At 44.9% G+C, this 19,698-nt stretch overlaps 1 protein-coding gene across 1 annotated transcript; it reads left to right on the forward strand.

The window, feature by feature from the left end:
- The first annotated feature begins 85 nt into the window (after positions 1–85).
- Positions 86–19,478, forward strand: MAU2 (MAU2 sister chromatid cohesion factor). Its single transcript, XM_013304692.3, has 19 exons — positions 86–552; positions 648–665; positions 915–980; positions 1,661–1,756; positions 3,446–3,540; positions 4,053–4,080; positions 4,556–4,711; positions 5,238–5,384; positions 5,882–5,972; positions 6,623–6,726; positions 7,756–7,833; positions 8,409–8,474; positions 8,763–8,846; positions 9,797–9,846; positions 10,089–10,166; positions 10,647–10,758; positions 11,348–11,438; positions 13,160–13,287; positions 14,746–19,478. The coding sequence occupies exons 1-19, from the start codon at positions 124–126 to the stop codon at positions 14,818–14,820; spliced, it is 1,992 nt and encodes a 663-aa protein (XP_013160146.2). The 5' UTR covers positions 86–123; the 3' UTR covers positions 14,821–19,478.
- Positions 19,479–19,698: the final 220 nt, after the last annotated feature.

The raw sequence follows: 19,698 nt of genomic DNA on the forward strand, positions 1-19,698 counted from the left end.
GACGCCTCCCAGCGGCCCGCGCGGCGGCGGCGGCGGGGCGGACTCCATATCCCATCGGCCCCCGCGCGCCGCTCCTCGCCCCCGCCCCTCCCCTCCCGCCCGTGTTGTCGCGGCGGCCCTGAGATGGCGGCGGTGGCGGCGGGCGCGTCGGGCTCGGCGGCCGGCGCGGCCCCTCAGCAGCAGCCGCCGCCTCAGCAGCAGCCGCAGCCGGCGGCGGGCGGCGCGGCGGGCTCCGGGGAAGCGGGCGGCGGCGGCGGCGCGGGGGCCGGTGGAGGAGGAGGTGGCGGCGGCGGTGCTGGGCCCGCGCCGGGGTCGGGGTCGGGCGGCGGCGCGGCTGGGGGGGAGTCGTGGTACCTGGCGCTGCTGGGCCTGGCCGAGCACTTCCGCACGTCCAGCCCGCCCAAGGTGCGGCTCTGCGTGCACTGCCTGCAGGCCGTGCTGCCCCGCAAGCCCCCGGCCCGCATGGAGGCCCGCACCCACCTCCAGCTCGGCTCCGTCCTCTACCACCACACCCGCAACGGTGATCAGGCCCGCGGGCACCTGGAGAAGGCGGTGAGCCCGGGGTAGGGGGCAGCCGGGCTGGGGGGGCCCTGGCAGCAGGGCCGGCCTGGGGGGGCTGCAGACTAACCCGCTGTCTTCTCTTGCAGTGGTTGATATCCCAGCAAGTATCCTTTTTCCTGGCCACCCGGGCGAGGAGCGACGCAGCCCAGCCACCACACTCTGGCTCCGACAGCAAAACACCTCCACAGAGAGCGCCTGGCCCTGGGGGTGGGGGCTTACCTGGTGGTTTTAATCTACTTCCATGGTTGGGGGCTGCTTTCCTAACATATATGTTCTCTTAAGGGGTTTTGGACGTCGGGCTGTTGCTAGTTTCCAGAGAGCATTTAATATTGACTTAACTCTGCTGCTGCTAGATTCCCCAGTTTGAAGATGTTAAGTTTGAGGCAGCCAGCCTTCTGTCTGAACTGTATTGTCAGGAGGTGAGTGCACTGAGATTCCTTCAGCAATTATTGGTTGTTCTGAGGCTGCAGGGCTCTTTGATTTGAGTGTCTTTGGTCTCAGAGTAGTGTATTGCTTCTAGTAATAGGATTTACAAAATTTTTTGGAGGTCAGCTGTAGTGTGAAGTGTAAGCCCAAAAGACATTTTGTCTTTCCTCTCGTGAAAGTTGCTGCTGGAATTGCAACCAGGTCTTCCACAGCGAAGGAAGTTTACTTCGCCAAAGTTTCTGTAGCCCTCGTGTAGATAAAGACAGGCTAATTTGAGGGGAGGGAGGGAAGTAGGTGGTTTTCCTCAGGCTTTTGTTGTGTTCCTAGGTTATTTTTACTCTTTTCCTATGGAAAAGCCTTAGCTAGTCTTTACTTTCACTAAAGCAAATGTTTGCCTTTTCTCTCAAGTGCAGGAAAAAGCGCACGTGAGGATAGTGGCCAGAGGAGTGAAAGGGCTAACACTTCTGAACAGACTTTGAGTCAGGCATAGATGCGCGGGCCTGCGTGTTACATACTTGGCTTTGTTGCTTTTCCCGTTTTAAGTCTCCCGACCTATGAGACTTTAACAGGGGATCAAAACAGAATACAACTAGTTTAAAAGTTATTATTGCTAGTGATGAAGTTCCCAGTAGCCTGGTGTTGATGTTGACTCGGATGCACGTTTCTGTTTCAGAATTCAGTGGATACAGCAAAACCTCTGTTACGCAAAGCCATTCAGATTTCACAGCAGACTCCATACTGGCACTGTAGATTGCTTTTTCAACTTGCAGTAAGTGATTTATATTGATAGCTATGTTACTGTAGCACTGTGGCTGGGAAAAAGGGCTAGAAAATACCCATATTCTTTTTAAAAAGAGCTTGGATGTCTTCCCCTCCCCTTCCCCCCACTCCCAATCATTGCTGTTAATGGAGAGACAAGAAGAAAAGTTCATGCTATGAAATAACAATGTGTTGGTAGACTACAGTTTGGATCAAGGCCCGCTTTTTACCTGCTGAGGGCAGATGGGGAAGAAAGCAGGAAGGATCATCCAGTGGGCACTTGCAACATACAGCTTTAGAGGTGGGGCAAAATAAGATCCACCTTATGGCTTGCAGGAAGGGCAAATGTTCTCGTAAAGCCTGCTGGAGTTAAGTTTGCCAACCTGAAGTGTTCGTTTGATTATTTTCAACCTAATTAGCATGCAGAGCAGAACTGGGAAGGGGAAAGCAGCTGGTGCAAAGACCTCTGAGCAATGTTACTCTTCCTGTTCTGTAATACGCTCCTAAGTGTGGCTACAGCTGCGCAGGTCAGGCTGTCTTTGCTTCTAGGAATAAACTGATGCATGTTGGAATTTGCAGTGTTTAACATTTGTTACAGTCTTGAACTGTGTAACTACTCTTAAAAGTGCTGATGTTCCTGAGTGATCCGGTGCGTTAGGTGGGGAGCATATCCAGGAAGTTAACTGATCAGTGGGAAGAGCAGGTTATTGCTGAAGAACTTCTCCTGTTTTTCCAGGTTATTCTCTGCTCCTAAAGAGCCTCGAGGTGTTTAACGCGAGAGTTTAGGGAGTTAATTGCTCTTTTCAGGTACTCTGCTGCCCAGAGCTAGTTAGGAAGCAATTTTATCTTTGAAGACTCTTAATAGTCACCTGTACTTGTCTTTTCCCCCTTCCTGATGAGCTTAAACAAGCAGACCAACTTTGCTGAAAAGGAATTGCCAAGCTCCTTTGTGTAGTTTAGGAACAGTGAATTGTGGAGAGCCTTAGTTTCCCATCGATTAAAGGACAAATGTTTGCTTTGCCATGAGTTAATGCCTGAGCACTCAGAAGCAGCCTAAGCGTTTTTCTCAGTCCCTCTCTCTTAGGATCCTTTCTTGAAGCTTGACATTGTTTGCCGGTTTCTCTTCTGTGTGGTATTTCCTTTCTGGCTTTTGCTTGACCACAGAAGGCCTGTGTGTCTCACCGCTTTGATGCCTGTTCTGCTACAACTGTGTGGCTTTCTGCCTGAGTTTGGTAAAGGTGCAGAAGCTGGCAGGCGGGAGGGCGTGAGAGGCGCTCTGGCAGCTGTGTCATCCTCTCCCGGTCACCTGAAACATACCTTGCGGGCTCTGCTGCTCTTGCTGGAAAACACACTGTTGTGCCGCTTACTCCAATGTAACAGTCCATGGTTATATTGGAGCTGTTGGGATCTGATCTGCACGTGATCTTCATGAATCGGAACAGCTTTGCGTGGTATGAATCTGGGCTGAGACATTTTCTTTGAGATGTTATAGACTTACTTTTTTCTTCTGGAGAATGCCAGGTGTTCCTGGAAAACGTTTATAAAGTCAGGTGTGACACACATAACAAATACCAGTTTAGCACTTGTAGTGTGTAAAGCACAGGAATGATTACATTTTTAAAAATTGCTGATTGAATTCACAAAGCAAATGCCAATATCTTACAGCCTTTTTGTGTTGGTTTTTTTTGTTTCATTTCAGCAACTACATACACTTGAAAAAGACTTAGTATCTGCATGTGACCTTCTTGGAGTAGGAGCAGAATATGCTCGGGTGGTAGGATCAGAGTATACCAGGTGAGTTCCCTGGACTTTTTTCCCTTCCCATAGGAAATATTTTGGTTTCCTCTACATTTTATTTAGTGATATTCTGGTTTTATTTAAGAGATGTGATTTCTCTGTGGGTTTTAAAGGCAGGCCGATATTTCTGAGTTTCTCCAGCTCTTTCCTTTTTCTTTTGAAAGCAATAATGCCCACCAAGACTCTGGGGAGTCTTTTTTTCAAACTGAACTTTGTCTTTATCAGCAAAAGTTTTCCCAGTAGCCTGGTTTGGCCTTAAACTGTTGTAACTGGGACTGTCCAAAGCTTGGATACAAACCTGAGAGGCTGGGATTTTGATTCCTGTGGCTAGGACTGAACTGTTCCATTTAGCTTTTAAACGTGTTTTCTGTGGCCGGTTCCCTAATGCTCTTTTGTCTGTTGTCTTTGAGGGGGAGAGTGGCAGATATGGGTTTTGGTTTTTTTCTCAGTTATACACAGTTGTGGTTTGAGTAACTTTTTGAGTATAACATCATTTTGTTTCATTTCAGAGCACTGTTTCTGCTAAGCAAGGGGATGGTAAGTTGGATGTACTTCAAAAGAAAAATAATTTTACTTGTTTAACTGGTATAATGCAAGTTACAGAGCAATAGAATGTCACTTGCCTGAACATAGGCTGCTTCTTTTCAGGTATCTTGCACAGTTATCTGTGCTTTATGTATTCTGTTTTGTTATGTGAGCAAGCACAGCATTAATATATATATGGCATGAGCCTTAAGTCTGCAGAATTCTTGTGAATAGGTTTGGCTTTTTTCTCCTTTCTTGATTATGACAATTTTCTGGAAGGAAAAAGGATAGCTGCAGGTTGTCACTGGAGCTTTTGTAATTAGGGATGAGAAATCTGGTCATGTGAAAAGGCTGGTGTGTTTGCAGTAAGATGTCTTTGAGTCTGTTTTTGTTACAAGTAGATCAGTGTACCTGGGGCTCTACTGTGGTTCCCCGAGTGTTTAAACTGTTTAGCACAAAAATAATGCATTTTTCTTTTAAATTATAGCTTCTTCTAATGGAACGAAAGCTGCAGGAGGTGCACCCTCTCCTTACCCTTTGTGGGCAAATAGTTGAAAACTGGCAAGGAAACCCCATCCAGAAAGAGTCATTACGCGTGTTCTTCTTAGTCCTGCAGGTCACGCATTACCTGGATGCTGGGCAGGTACATGAGTTGTGCTTGTAGTTCCCATGTGAGAACTGGGGAAGAAGAGTACTGCTTCAAAAGTAGCTAATTATTACACTGAGGTGATTTGGGGGTTTCTTTTTTTGTTGATGCTCTGCTTTTTGTTAATGAAACTTAATTTCTATAGATTTTAATCACAAATGGAATGAGGAGTGGAGAAATTACATTCCTTCTTCCTCGAGGAAAGGTTTACTGCGATAATGCTTACAACCACGGCAGCCACTCTCGCTTCCATATACTGTTGGTGAAGATAACAGGCTTTGTGAATAATTTTGAAAAAAATTTTGAGTGTCTGTTGGTTGTATGTGCAAATGTGAAGGGCTGATTGTTGTTAATCCTGGATGGGGCCTAAAGTAGTTGCTATTCTGTCATGCTAGTGTTATGATTTATGCATGAGCTAATTTCCTGAATGGGGGGATTTATTGCCTGGCAAGTTTTCCCTACTGAGTAATGTTCAAGCATCTGGGCTGCAGGGGCTATGCCTGATGTGAATCATCGTTTGCAGGTGAAAAGTGTGAAGCCATGCCTGAAACAGCTTCAGCAGTGCATCCAGACCATCTCCACGCTGCATGACGACGAAATTCTGCCCAGCAACCCCGCTGATCTCTTTCACTGGCTGCCCAAGGAACACATGTGTGTGCTTGTCTACTTGGTGAGAAGCTTTTTTTTTTTTTTTTTTTTTTTTTTTTTTTAACTTAATGCGTCTTGCTAATTAATGAGGAGTTGGTTTAAAAACTGCTTGGAGCCGGCAGCAGTAGATTCTGCAGACCATATGCTGCTTTACATTGCACTGGCAGTTTAATTCTGCCACAGCATCTGTGAGACTATTGCTTTCAGTGATGTCAGTGTTTGAAGAGACTGTGCGAGAAGTTTGGAAACTGGAATGTAACTTTATTAATGTCCAAGCCAAATAGAATCAGATGAACTTGTATGAAATAGAGCTATGTTGGCTTGTTTTTACTAACAGAGTGACAATTGTGACTTCAAATTCTGCAACTAGTTGCCCTGTTTCTTAAATATAATGAAAATCCTAAATGATGTCAAAAGTTCGTTTAAAAAGCTGGTAGCTGAGGAGTTCTGTCAACTCCCAGGCATTTTCTCTGTGCAAAAAAATAATATCTTTGCAATCTTTCCCATGTTTTCCGGCAGGTGACAGTGATGCATTCCATGCAAGCAGGGTACCTGGAGAAGGCTCAGAAGTACACAGACAAAGCACTCATGCAGCTAGAGAAGCTAAAAAGTAAGGATAAGGGTTATAGTTTAGCCAATGCTGCAAGATTCCATTACTTGTTGCTAACTTAAATTAAAACAAATGAAATCTGCAGCAACCTTCTCACTGCGACAGCCTCCTATCAGTCTGTGTCTGCCACAGCAAAGAACTTTGCTGTTTTAAAACTGAGTTATTTTGAATACAGAAATGAAGGGTTTGGGGTTTTGACTGTAATTCAGTAAACAGAGCTGTAAATACGTGCAATTTCATGCTGTCTTTCTGATTGTCTGTATTTGGCTATCCAAGCTTTTGATTCTCTAAACTGAGCGTGTGTTCCCAAGTTTTTCCTTCAGTGGTGCTCAAACTCCCACTCCTGACAGTTCAGGCATTGTGATTTTGGTGGGGTTTGGGGGGTTTTTGGTGTTGTGTGGTTTTTTGTTTTTTTTTAATGAAAAACAACAAACCTGTGCCATCTACGCATGGAGGAGGAGCTGGGCAGTATGCTGACCAGGTGGTCCAGCCAAAGCGCGCTCTAGATTTCCCCAAAGGCACCTTTGTGTTGCAGTCCTGCTGAACCACCTGCACTTGAGGAAGCTGGCGAGGTGTGGGAGAGGCTGCGTGGTTAGGACGTTAATAATGTCTTAAGTAATTCAGTAAGTGAAGTTTTGTTCCCTTTTCAGTGTTGGACTGCAGTCCGATCTTGTCATCATTCCAAGTTATTTTGTTGGAACACATCATCATGTGTCGGCTTGTCACGGGACACAAAGCCACAGCATTACAGGAGGTAAAAATGGGGTTTCGTCACTTCCCTGCTTGTGGATGTAGCAGCGGTAGCTTTGAAAACATGGGAATTTCCGTTTTGAGGAAGGTACTTGGCCTCAGAAGGGGGTTGCAGTGGGGCTCAGCTGCTAACAGCTAGTCAGGCCTGACGCTGTGCTGGATATCGCAACTCTGAAGCTGCAGAGTTAGCCTCCTTCAGTATTTCATTTAAGAACACTTTGGAGTTGCTCATGGAGTCAGTAATTGATCAGTGGCTACAACTGACACCTTCCTGATCGTACATTGCAACATGACTGTCTTTTCCCTTTCACTCTGGTTCCTGACAGAGTGGCTCTTAACTCTTACTCTTAGTGTTTGTTTTGTCCAATTCTTCTGTTTTTAAGGTTCCCTGCCTTTCTGTCCTTTCTTCCTCTTACATACTGTTGTGCGGGGGGAGGAAGAGAGGGGTGGTGTTATTTAATGCAGGAAAGAACTGTGCATTTTTTTTTTCCTCCATTCTCCCAGTAATTTTTAAATCCTCTTCGTCCTTCCCTTATTTATAGGACGTACTGCTGTATCATCTCAACCTCTGCTGTCAGCCTTCTCATGAGTGTACTCAGAGGGTGGGGGGAAATTTAGCCTACTAAAAGAATAGTCATAGGTTCTGGCTCATAAAACTCATCACAAGCACGTACCCTGTGGAAGCTTTTTGGTTCCAGCCCTTCTCTCACATGGCAACTCAAGTTCTGAGGGTGTCAGATCTGCGACTTGGTTTGCAGGTGGTGCCACCATATGGTGGAGCTGCTGCAAAGCAAATAATTGAAAACCAGTTCGAGTGTGCGCGTCTGTGGGAGGGAGGTGTGTGCGTGGGGCAGCGCGTGTACCTTGGCTGGGGGCAAGTGTAGCCTCCGCTTTTACCTCAGAGCACGACTTAGAGTTCCTGAACCAGTCACTGGGACTTACTGAGTGACGTGTGTGATGCAAGTACATAGGTTTAGAGCGTAAAATGAAACACAGAAAAGGTATCTTAAATCTTGTTTTTTTTCCCTAACAGATTTCACAAGTCTGTCAGCTCTGCCAGCAGTCTCCCAGACTGTTTTCTAATCACGCTGCCCAGCTGCACACTCTATTAGTAAGTGTCTGCGATTAGCAGTAAACTTTCGATGCTTTGAACAATCGTACCCGAGACTCATACTCATCACCAGTAACTAATGAGAACGTAGCGAGGCAGACGGTAAGGTTTCCTGCTGAGTAATGGGGTTTGTGTAATCGATTGCCAGCCCTGCGGTGGGAACTCACATCCAGTGTTATCTAAACTTGTCAAAGGCTTAAATCCCTTTGTAAAATAAGTGATTTGTAGCATGATAGTAGACAAGGTAAATGCACAAGACTTACACTGTTCATGTTTGAGACAGTTGTGGGAACTGTGTAAGGGGAAGGGTTTATGTAGCATTGCTGTTTGAGTGTTATAAGAAGAGGGTTTTCTTAGAGAAATGGTGTGTTTTGTACACGAACATGCTATTTTGAAGGACTTTGTGTAGAAATTGCTTATTTTTCCCGAGAGCCAAGCAAAACTGAGACTTGTTGGTTACCTTTGCTACTGCTAATACCCTAAAATTTCCATGCTTTTGTGCATGCTTTTCTTTGCACTCTCAGCTTGCTGTACTTGTGTTACACGTTACCTTAGAAATACCGTGTCTTCTACAGGGGCTCTACTGCATTTCCGTTAATTGCATGGACAATGCAGAAGCACAATTTACTACAGCACTGAGGGTAAGATTTTCTTCCCAAACTGTTTATTGTGGATGTGTTCAATGTGGAAACGGGCTTGTTGCAATTGTGTGGGTCACTGAACAGTTGAGGTTGGAAGGAAAATCAGGAGATCATCTATATTAGTTGCACTAGTTCATTTATTTCTTTTTCTGTGCTGCTCACTGTTCAGGTCAGGAGGATTTATTAATAGCAAAATACAAGGCACCAAATCTGTGATTTATATGGGGTGAGTGGATTCTGGGTTAGATGTTGAAGTACTTGACTGTGCTGTTCTCTTGTATGTTTTAGCTCACTACACATCAAGAACTGTGGGCATTTATCGTGACAAACTTAGCCAGTGTGTACATCAGGGAAGGCAACCGGCATCAAGAGGTGAGCTGGTTTCTGACTGTTCTAAAAGGCTAAACATCCTTGGAGAGAAAACCGCTATGTGTTTGGGTTATTCTTTTTTCTGAATATTTTTGCAAAACGGCGCCTTGTGTGGCAGCCAGGGCAACTCCTTAATCAGGGTAGTCAATTAACGGTAAAGAAGCAGCTAGGCCAGCTGCTGCAAACCACTGAAGCAGTGTTCTGCATTGGGCGCAGAATTCTCAACAGCGCTGGGAGGGCAAGCTTCCCAACGTGGAGTGGGGGGTTCACTCCATCATCTTGGCTCATTCAATGTGCTCGCTTCAGCTTCCATCTGTTTAGGGCTTTTATTAGATGACATAAAACCTAGCGAGGTTTAACTAAACCTCCCAAAATAGGTACATGCACGTGTGTGTGCGTTGTGCTGGGAGCCGTATTGATACGAAAACGGAGCCGCATGCGCTCTGTGATGTGTCTGATCCCTCGGTAGTCACTTTTCAGAGATGTGCTCGCAGGTTTCTTGTGCAAAGGCTGTAAATGACCTTTTTCACCAAGCACGTGGTACTTTGTTAAGCTTAGAGAGCACAAATAATAATTTAAAAAGCTGACTTTTTTTGCTTAGTTGATTTCTGGGTTTAATTAAATAGCAAGTCTGATGCAGCATTCATTTGGGCCTTGAACAGCTCAGATAGGACAGCTAAAGATTTTCTGAGGAAATATTAATGTTCTATAAAGTCTGAGAAAGCATGTTTTATATAAAAATTGATTTTAGGATCAAGATGGGCGTGGAAACTCCTAATACTGGAATGCTTATGCCATTATCTAACCAGTACAAGTAAACTGGAGTGCGTTTGTGGTGACTTGCACCCTTCTGATTTGATGTGCACTTGCTATAAAAACACTTGCTGTCAGTACTGTGAGCCTGTATGTGTGAGAAACACTGATTATCTTTCTTTTCCCCTCCCACTTTGTAGCTTTACAGTTTATTGGAAAGGATAAATCCAGACCATAATTTTCCTGTGAGGTGAGAATTCCAGAAACTGTCTACATGCTGATGTTGCACTGGTGATGGTAATACTGGATTTGTAGCGGGCTTTTTCTATAAAGAAACCAAAATAATCAACTTCTTTTCAAGGCAGAAGTTCTGACCATGCGTTAAATGTTTTGTTTGGAGATGTGATTATTAGGCAAATTCCTAGAAATCTGCCTGTAATGCGTGTAATCACTGCACAATGCCTAGATTTCAACGCATTGCTTTGTCCATAGCTCTCACTGTCTTCGAGCAGCTGCTTTCTACATCCGAGGTCTGTTCTCCTTCTTCCAAGGAAGATACAACGAGGCAAAGTGAGTAGAAATCAGTGCACTTGGAAGGCGGGAGGGGGGGAAAAAAGGAGAAACTAAATCAAGCTTTTTAAGATAAAAATGAAAAACCCGAGGCCTTGCTTTCAAACCTGCCAGCTCTTCTCCCTGTGGATTTTGTCCACCTTCTGCTTTACTGAGGGGAAGATACCGGGAAGCTGTTGGGTTTAGATCTCTTTAGTTCCAATTGCTAATAACAATATCACGCCGCGTTCTTTAGTGGCACATCTGAAACAAAAGCTGTTCAAGGCAGGGCCTCTATTATAGTTATTTTTGCTAAATGAAAGGTGAGGTTTGGGATTTAAATGCTTTGTTTAAGGTCACCTGCAGCACACATTTATCCCTGGGTGCTAATATTTGCCAGTTAGATTAAGTCGGTTCTTAATGATGTTTCTTACATACTGGAGGGAAAGACTTTTTGAAACTTTATTTAAAGCTTTTTTTTTTTTTGCTCTGTTTTGGTAGGCGATTTTTGCGAGAGACGCTGAAAATGTCAAATGCAGAAGACTTGAATCGATTAACAGCCTGTTCTCTCGTACTCCTGGGTCATATATTCTATGTGTTAGGGAATCACAGGGTAAGCCTTCATAGTCTCTGCTGTTACCATGTAAATGTTTGACTTGTCGTTTGCCAAAGAAAATCAGGACGTTTTGTGAAATTAATCTTATTTTAAGAATGCCTGTTTATTGGTGTCCCACTAAAAGTTGGCAGCTTTACCAACTTATATAATTCTGTAGCTGTAATTTGCATGTTTAATAACACTTCAACAAAGTAGCAGTGTTTGAAGTCTGTTCTAGAAGTGTGTTTTTCTGTAATGCCTGAAATCACTCGAAAAAAGGAGCTGAATAAAGGACAACATCATTCAACTGGATTGTTTTGGAAAGAATTGTGGGTACAAGCTCCTTAATTCTCATCATATGCCAGAGTACATGAAATATTTATATTACCTTGCACAAATAGACACCGTAATTCCTAGGACAGAGCAAAATTCCAGACAGCTTTTGAAGTTTGGGTTATTGTCTCCTTAAGCACTTGTTAGCTAGAACAGGGCAGCAGTTAGATTTTTATTTGCCACAAATTTAACATCTCTGTAATGCGTGTTCACAAAGGGAGAAAAATTAAATAAATATATTATCCATTTTATTTTGATATCTGCTCTTCACCAGGAAAGTAATAATATGGTAGTACCAGCCATGCAGCTTGCAAGCAAGATACCAGATATGTCTGTGCAGCTGTGGTCTTCAGCTCTGTTGAGAGGTAAGTTAGGAAAAGGTCTTGTACTTTAAAAAAGCAAAAAAAAAAAAAACCAAAACAAACCCCAAAACGGCAAAGAGCCCATTGCTGCTAACTGGGGATTGTGTACGGGGATGCGTACTGATGCAAGCGCTTGCCGAGAGATTAAATGAAAAACTGCCGTGGTTTATAAAATACCACTGGAAACGCAAGATGGTTCTTCCCGTTACCGATCTGCAGCTCTGGCGCTGCTGTACATATTTCATTTGTTTTTCTGGGGGGTGCAGGATGCTGGGGAGAGCTCCAGCATCCCCATGGGATGGGCGTGAGGTGGTGGTTGGTTTCTCCTGCTGTCGCTGAGTGGCAGTTGAACTGGGGATGTTTTGGAAAGGGCTCCGGCTCACCCCCCTGCAGCATCAATTCTGCTGCTGCTCCGCTCTTCTTGGACTGCCGTTCCCATTGTAGTAAACATTTGATTAAGTTTCACTTAGGCTTTGCTTCTGTGTATGGGCTTTAATAAATATAAGAGACTATTATATCACTTTGTTCATAAATATTGTTTAATCTAATTTACACAGGCCCTGGGATGCTTTGTTCAAATATTGACTAGCTTCTTGGCAGACCATCAACGTTAATGCTGCAGTTGATTTGCTCTCACTAGAAAATACAGCAGTAACTCTACCCTTTTTCCAAGAACTTACCCCGCAGCTTCAATTTATATTAAATTGTCATGTTTACTATGAGCGTGGTGCTCTGCGTGGAGCACGGCAGGCCAGGCTTATTTTCTGCTTTGCCGTTTCCTTTGCTACAGAACTGCTTCCAGGCAGTTGAAATAATTTCCTTATTCATTTCCAAGCGGTAGTTCCCGTACAAAACGTGCCGATAGTAGACTGACGTATCTGCTGTAGATGAAACACTACCCCACGTTGGGCTGCCGTTACCTCCGGTTGTATCCACTAGGCTGGGAACGCGGAGAGGCAGTTTCGGTTCTACTTTGATTTTTCCCAAGAGTTTCCTCTGTAGAACTAATTGCCTATTCATGAAGAAAAGGTGCTTGATGAGGAGTTAACAACACACAACCCTGTGTGTTCATCGATAGGAGGTGCAGCACCTTGCACCTGCCACATGTAATTTGTAGCTGAAATTGTGTGATTTGTAGTAGGTTGCCAGTCTTAAGTCTGAGCCGATACCTGTGAGTAAAACTCAGAGAAAGCAAGACGCAAGGATCAGCGTTCGGTGTCTACAAAGCAGCGGGCTTCTGGAGTTCCCCAAAAGCAAAAGATCCACCCAAAATAAAGTGGTTCGCGACCGCTGAAACCTGTGTTGCTGCATGGTGGAGCTGCAGTGAGGAACCTAGGAGCTTCCCCAGCTCCCACTAGATGGTGCTGGTAGCTAAAAAGACCGAACGCAAACTGCACGGGGAGGAGGGGGGCTCTTCCTGGCCCGAGGGGGTTCCTTCCTCCTTTTAAAGCTACTGTAATGTTATTTTTAATAGTTGGAAACTAAAATAACAGCGAGTCCTGCAATGTGTGCTGCCAGTACTACTGGCAAAGGGAAGGCTTTGGGGTTCCCTTATCCCTGTGCTGCTCTCAGACGTTTCTGTTCAGAAGCGATACAGTATATCGGCCTTTTAATCCATTCAGTCATCAAAAATGGGAGCGGTCTTTCCAGATGAGAGAGCTGACGGGTGGGAAGCAAGCAGGGACAGCGATTCCGGGTGAGCACACGATGCTCTTGTCTTTCAGACTTGAACAAAGCCTGTGGAAACGCCATGGATGCACACGAGGCAGCACAGATGCATCAGAACTTCTCACAACAGCTCCTCCAGGACCACATCGAAGCGTGCAGTCTTCCAGAACACAATCTAATCACGGTAAGCAATCTTCACCTGGCAGTTAGGAGCGGTTTTGAGGCAAAACAATGTGCTGTGCTTTGCTTTACTATTCCTTTCTTTCTGTTGAGCACGCTTCCCAATAAGTTGCCAAAATTTAGTCTGCTTCTTAGTATTTAAACTGGACTGATAATAGGAAGAGGAAATGTGACTTGACTGGCTAATTTTTTATGAAGGTTATTCGGTGGGTATAGTCTTTGCTTCTTAGAAGCGTTTTCTTGGTACAACAGAACTTAGAATTCTTTAAGAACTTTGGTAGTGGGTAGCTGCTTCCTTTTGCTGACAACTGTTGGTTTTGAAAGAATCTTACTATATTCTCAGGTTTCATTTTAATGTTTTAAGTCATCCAGCCTGCCTTGTTCTGGGCAACGCTGTTGTACGCTGCTAGAAGTGCAGTTTCTACTGATAGTTTAGCATTCCTGCATTGTTGGTTTCTAGTCAATACACCATTTGATGTCTGCATAGCCATTGCCTTAAAGTACAACTTTCTTGGGACTTCAAATAGCGTTGTCCTTCCTGTCAGAAACATTTGTATAACGCTGTTTTAGAAATACAGAACGCTTTCCTAAGCTGCAGCTCGGCAAAGGCGCAAGAGTTTACTGCTCTGGACTGAAATAATGTCCAAATGGGAATGTGAGATGTGAAGAACCTGACGTCTTTTTCTCAACATTCCCTTTTGGGGAGAAGAAAGGGGGGAAAAGCCAATAGGAAGATGCTGTTTTCTGGCTTTGCTTGCAAAAGGATCCTGAGGCTTGTGAGAATGAAAGTGTGGGTGATGCAGCCCATGTAGAGAGACCCCCCAGGCAGGTGTCTGCCCCCATCCAGGAGCACAGCCCAGGCATGGAGCCACGAGCCGGTGCTCCAGCCTCCCCACCAGTGCTTGCCACCGCTGGCTTGTGCATAATCTGTGCTGGTTAATAATCTGGAGGGGGAAGAGGATTGAGAAACAAATCCTAAACCTGCCCATTTTAGAAAATTTTTACTAACATGAGGAGGAAAATATTATAGTAACGACATGAGTGAGGACCAGAGGCTTTATTTACTTGCTCTGGAAGTGCTGTGGCTGCAGTGTGTAATGGGCGCAAAGACATCCAGAGTTGGGTTCCCTCATTCCTGCAAATGATGGTTTCCCGCGTTTGGAGGGTCAGAAGTTGCCTGTGAGAGCAGGAAATGCTCTCACTTGCCGCTGACCCTGGATTCAGGATGGGAGTTTGGAATGCCAGGCACGTGGAGTGGCTTGGAAAGAAATACCGTTCAAGGGACTGAAGCTCCCCACATGTAAAACGAAGTCAAACCTGATACGCAACTTCTGGTGATGAAATCTTTAATTATCCCAAGGGTAGTGAAGGTGGGAAGGGTGAGCTCCTTCCCCTGGCCTTGCTGCTGTCGCCCCCCCCAGGCAGCGGCTGTAGGATTTTCATGCTGTTTGTTATCTTTCAGTGGACAGATGGACCACCTCCTGTACAGTTCCAGGCACAGAACGGACCCACCACCAGCCTGGCCAGTCTCCTGTGAAACAGAATAACTATCAGGACAGTGTGTTTAAAAAAAGAAAGAAAAGAAAAAAAAATGCCAAAAAAAGGAGAGAAAAAAATATCCATGCGTAATCTTTTCTTCAAAGAGAAGGCAGCAAATTCCTCTTCTAGTGAGGGCCTTGTAGGAAACAGATTGCATAAAGACAACGTACATTTCATAGACTTGCAAAGTGAGAAGGGCATTTTAAGCTGCTTTTTACATACGTGTGTGAATATACAGCTAGTGTGTATATACCTACTGGTTTTAATCTGCTTTCCTGAGAATTAAGGTTTAGTCCAAAGGACACTTGTTCCTTAAATTGTTAGATACCTACTTCTTAAAAATTGTCACAGGAAATGGACTCACACAGTTTTAAATACCAATTGTACTCTAAATATTTAAACCTTCCCTGGAGTATGATGCATGCCAGTTTTAATGTTTTCTGCGCCCTTCCCGCTCCTGGGAATAATTGGATTAAATCAAGATTGATTGTAGGGTGCCCTAAAGTTCTCAGCTGAGTTTCTGAGGCAATGTTCTTCTCATTGCATGCAAGTCGTTGCTGGTGCCATTTGTAGCCTTGCAGTGAAGGTAAGGATGAGACTGGAGTGCCGGCGGGCAGGGTGTTCGCAGCCGGGGGCTGCGTTTGCGTCCTCGGGGTGGACTCCAGGCAGAGCTCCAGACTTGCGCCGCGATCAGAGGAGCAGGTTCCACGTCCTGGATTCACGAGGGTGTGACGATGTGCCACCACTTCGTCCCTGTGAGGGTCTGTTGTCTCCCTGCATTGATGGCGGGTCCCACACGGGGTAAGGCAGAACCACAGCTCTCTCCATCTCTGCTGCTTTGTCGTGATTTGTACGAAAGTCCTTGTCCTCCCGTCTAGTCCCTCCGTTGGCCGAGCAACTGGGAAACGGCAGTTTGCATCTTTACTGCAGCCTCAGCAGGGGAAGGCAGTGTCCGTGCCTTAACGACTTGTAAAAGTCAGAGCTAAACTAGGTGGTGAAAACCCAGCTCCGGTGTAAGCCAGAGGCTTATGAGAAAAGCTAAATTGCAGTATTGCCCTTGGCAAACACGTAACGCTTCCCAACTTCTCTGTGTTAGCTTTCCGCTGTGAATTCTCACTGCATTTGCCTGTGCCTCTGCAGCCATCTCAAAACAGGAGAAACGAGGCCCAGGTTTCTCCTGCAGAAAGCAGTATGAGAGATGTTAATTCCATGAAGCATCAGCAGCTTTATAGCAAGGATCTGTGCCAGTCCGTCGCAGCGCCATGTAAACTTGCAAGGCTCGTTGGGCTGAATAAAGGTGTTTTTCTCTCTTGGTAGCTCTGCATATTTATCTACCAACTTAAAACGGGGAGGGAAGAGGAATCTGACAGGAAAACTACTTGTGCAGGGCTTTCTGTGATCGCTTCTTTCTCTGAGGGAGGAAGGGAATATTGTAGAGGAAGTATTTGATCCCCTTGAATCTTCAGACTTTTTATTGTAGAAGGAATACTGTGAAATCCGTTGTTAGTCACAGAAGGGTTTGGGTTGGAAGGGACCTTAAAGATCCTCTAGCCCTGTCCCACTGGTCATTCTTTTTCAAAGTCTTGTCCCCTGTCTAGCAACAGCTCACAGAGCCACTTGCTTTTTGTAATTCACACACCTCACTTTCTACCACTGAATGACCTTAAGGGGACACGTGCTCTTCCAATTACCAAAATGTGATTTGATTTTTTTTTATTAGACATGGGATCCTGTTCTCAGATGTCTGCTCTTGGAGAAGCCATATATATTTTAGGCCTTGTTAAGTCTCCAGCAGGGAAAAACTGACCTCAATATTGGTATAAGGAGAGTCTTCTTATTGGAATTGCAAGGAAAATATTCAGTGCTGTTTAACGTCTCCTTTAGAAGTCAAAAAATAGGAAAGTTGTGAGTTGGCACAGAGGTTATTTGGAGGTACCAAGTACCAGAATCCAGGCAGGTGGACCCTGTTCAGCATCACTTGCTCATAGAGTGTCCTGTGCTTGCCCGCGGTGCCCTGGCAGGCTGTGAGCAGCAGAGCTGACGGCCGGCCTGATGCGGCGTTCCTGTGGAAGCTGCCTGGCTCGGAGCACCGGGGCAGGAGCCCATGTCTGTGCCAGTGCCGCAGTGGCACCGTGAGGAGCGGGGTTCACGCTTGCTCCGCTTGGCCCGAGGCAGCCTGGCTGTGCTCAGGTGCCTGCCAGAGACAGCCCAACTTTGTAGGCTCAACAGCTGTCAAGTGCTTGGATTTTGGTCAGGAATGATTGGGGAAATCCTGCCTTGGGAATATTGATATCTCATGGAGTATTTTTAAGGTTTCCCCCCCCCCCCTTTTTTTTTTTTTTAATGGGAAGCAGTAACTCTCTTTGGCTGTCCCCTCCTTAAGTCACTGAGTTGCAAGAACTCAGGACCTGTTTTTAAGAGCCTGAATGCAGCAGCTGTTTCTGTGACGGTGCTGTTGGCAGCTGAGGCATGACTAGGAACTGAGAAATGTCATAGAAGCACGGAATGGTTTGGGTTGGAAAAGACCTTAAAGACCATCTAGTCCCAGACTCTGCCATGGGCAGGGACACCTCCCGCTAGCCTAGGTTGCTCCCAGCCCTATCCAGCCTGACCTTTGGCACTTCCAGGGACTGGACAGCCTGTGCCAGCGCCTTGCCACCCTCACAGTGAAGAATTTCTTCCCAATATCCAAATCTTTCACCTTAAAATCATTTCCCCTTGTCCCATCACTAGATGTACTTCAAAGCTGCTAGAGTCCTATCGAGGTAATCCAGTCATTCTCTCTTTTTTGTGTGTGTGTCTTCTATCATTCAATCTGAGGCAGTTATTTAACTGATTACATGCCCATCACAGCTATAATAAACTATTTTAAATATTGCCCAAAAAAAAGCGTTGCTTCCATTAAAAAAAAAACGCACTCTAGAGAGCTGTGGTTTGGGCTGAATTTAAGAAGAGCATTTTGCAGCAAGCGAGATGTCCACTGGTGCCTGTTCAGCTCCTGACCTTCTCTTGCTGCTCAGGGAGACCTGCGGGGCAGGAGAGTGACGTGCGGTGGCAGTTCCCCGGCTGCTTGCTGGTCGCCGTGTGCGGAGCAGCCTGCTTTGCAGCTCACATCCCTTTTTGGGAGGGAAGGAAGTACTTGAGGGAAAGGCTGCCCGCTTGCTTCTGATGTATGTGCGCTCAGGTTTTGAATGGGAAGCATTTGCTAAATGTGGGAGCTGAACTTGAAATGTCAGGAGGAACAGCCTGGGGTTTCCCTGTCTGGGACAAACCAGCCTCACCTGGGCTGCGCTCACCCCCAGCCCCGTGGAGTCCAGAACACTGCTCCACTTCCAGAGTCCTCTTCCCATCACAGAATTTCACAAATCATGTAAATTTGAAAATAACTGGGTGATTTTCTATCTCTAAAAATTCAATGTACATTTGTTACAATGTACAGTGCTTTTTAATTACACTTGTATATTAAATTATTTAATAGTTTTTGCTTTTCAGTATCTTTTGTATGTAGCAGAGATTAAAACAAGGACCTCATAACTGAAGTTCTTCCTAATTTTCAAATGCGTATGTAAAGTTGAACAGAAAACTAGAAGTTTACAGTTTACAAACAATGTTCTGTTAAGTGCTTGGTCTGTCTAACTTGATTTGAACAACATATTTCTAACTTTTTTTGTCCAAACATTTAATTCTCTATAGAAACAACATGAAGTCTTTTATGAACTTCTAAAAAAATTATTCTTCTAAAGATGTAATTTAGAGAACTGTACAGTTTTTTCTCTAGTATTTTTAAATGAGTAGCAAGAACTTACACAGAAGCATCTAATCACTGTTTTGTAGATAGTGTAAAAACTTATATATGTATAGAGAATGCAGTCTGAAGAAGTGTTTGCCTGTTGTATTTCATTTCCTACAGTATGACCATCAGAAAGGCCCGTGCACACAGGAAATCTAGATCAATCTGGGGGCTAGGGAATTTAAAAAAAAAAAAAAAAAAAAATCATGACCTTCATTCCCCATCATCCCATACATGCACTCACTGTGACAGCACGAGCAAAAATTGACATTGATAAAATGTTAGGGCCTTAAGTTGCTATGCTGCCTGTGGACACATGGAGTTCAGCACAATGGATTCCGTGCTACTTTACTGCTTTAATTTTGAGTTTTCCCAAATTCTCCAGAACATAAAATTACGAGAGGAGTTCAGTAATGTCCTGCTTTACTCTAGAGATTACTGACCTCCCTGAATCACGCTGAATTAGATCAGTTGCCATGATGTACGGCGGCTCTTGCCACGGTGGCAAAGAGTGAGTGAGAAGGAAATCGTGTTGGTAGTTTAGGCTGTACAGAACACTTGGAGAAATCAGGATGAAAGAACACCTGTCTGTGCTCTTCTACTGTCTGTCTTAGCAAGTGTATTTAATTGTTTCCTGCAGTGAACCTTTAAATGTTATGTCAGGTTTGTACAATGTATTGTTCAGTGTTTGTAGTTCTCCGTAAGTAGCAGGATGTGTACCTTCTGCCAGTGCTCCTTCCTGAAGCTGTAAATACAGTAACTCCTGTAATGAGACGGAATCGGGGGCATTTCTTTGTTGCCTTTGTTTTCCGCTCGTTTTCTATATTAGAAGAATTTTTAAATAAAGTTTAATTTTACTTCTTCTAGCAGTTTGTAGAATACTAATTCCTTCAGTTGATCCGCAGGCACTCCTGCCTACAAAGGATGCATTTTAGGTGGTGACAGTGACTTACCCCATCCATTTAAGGCCCCATTTTGGTGGTGGGGCAGGAGGGCAGGAAGCCACGGCCAGTGTGGTGCGTGCTCGTTGGCACATGAAAAGACTGCCAGGGGGCGCCGGGGGTGGGGGGGGCACGTGGGGAACGG

The sequence above is a fragment of the Falco peregrinus genome, chromosome 5 (genome assembly GCF_023634155.1).
Source record: "Falco peregrinus isolate bFalPer1 chromosome 5, bFalPer1.pri, whole genome shotgun sequence".
NCBI lineage: Eukaryota > Metazoa > Chordata > Aves > Falconiformes > Falconidae > Falco > Falco peregrinus.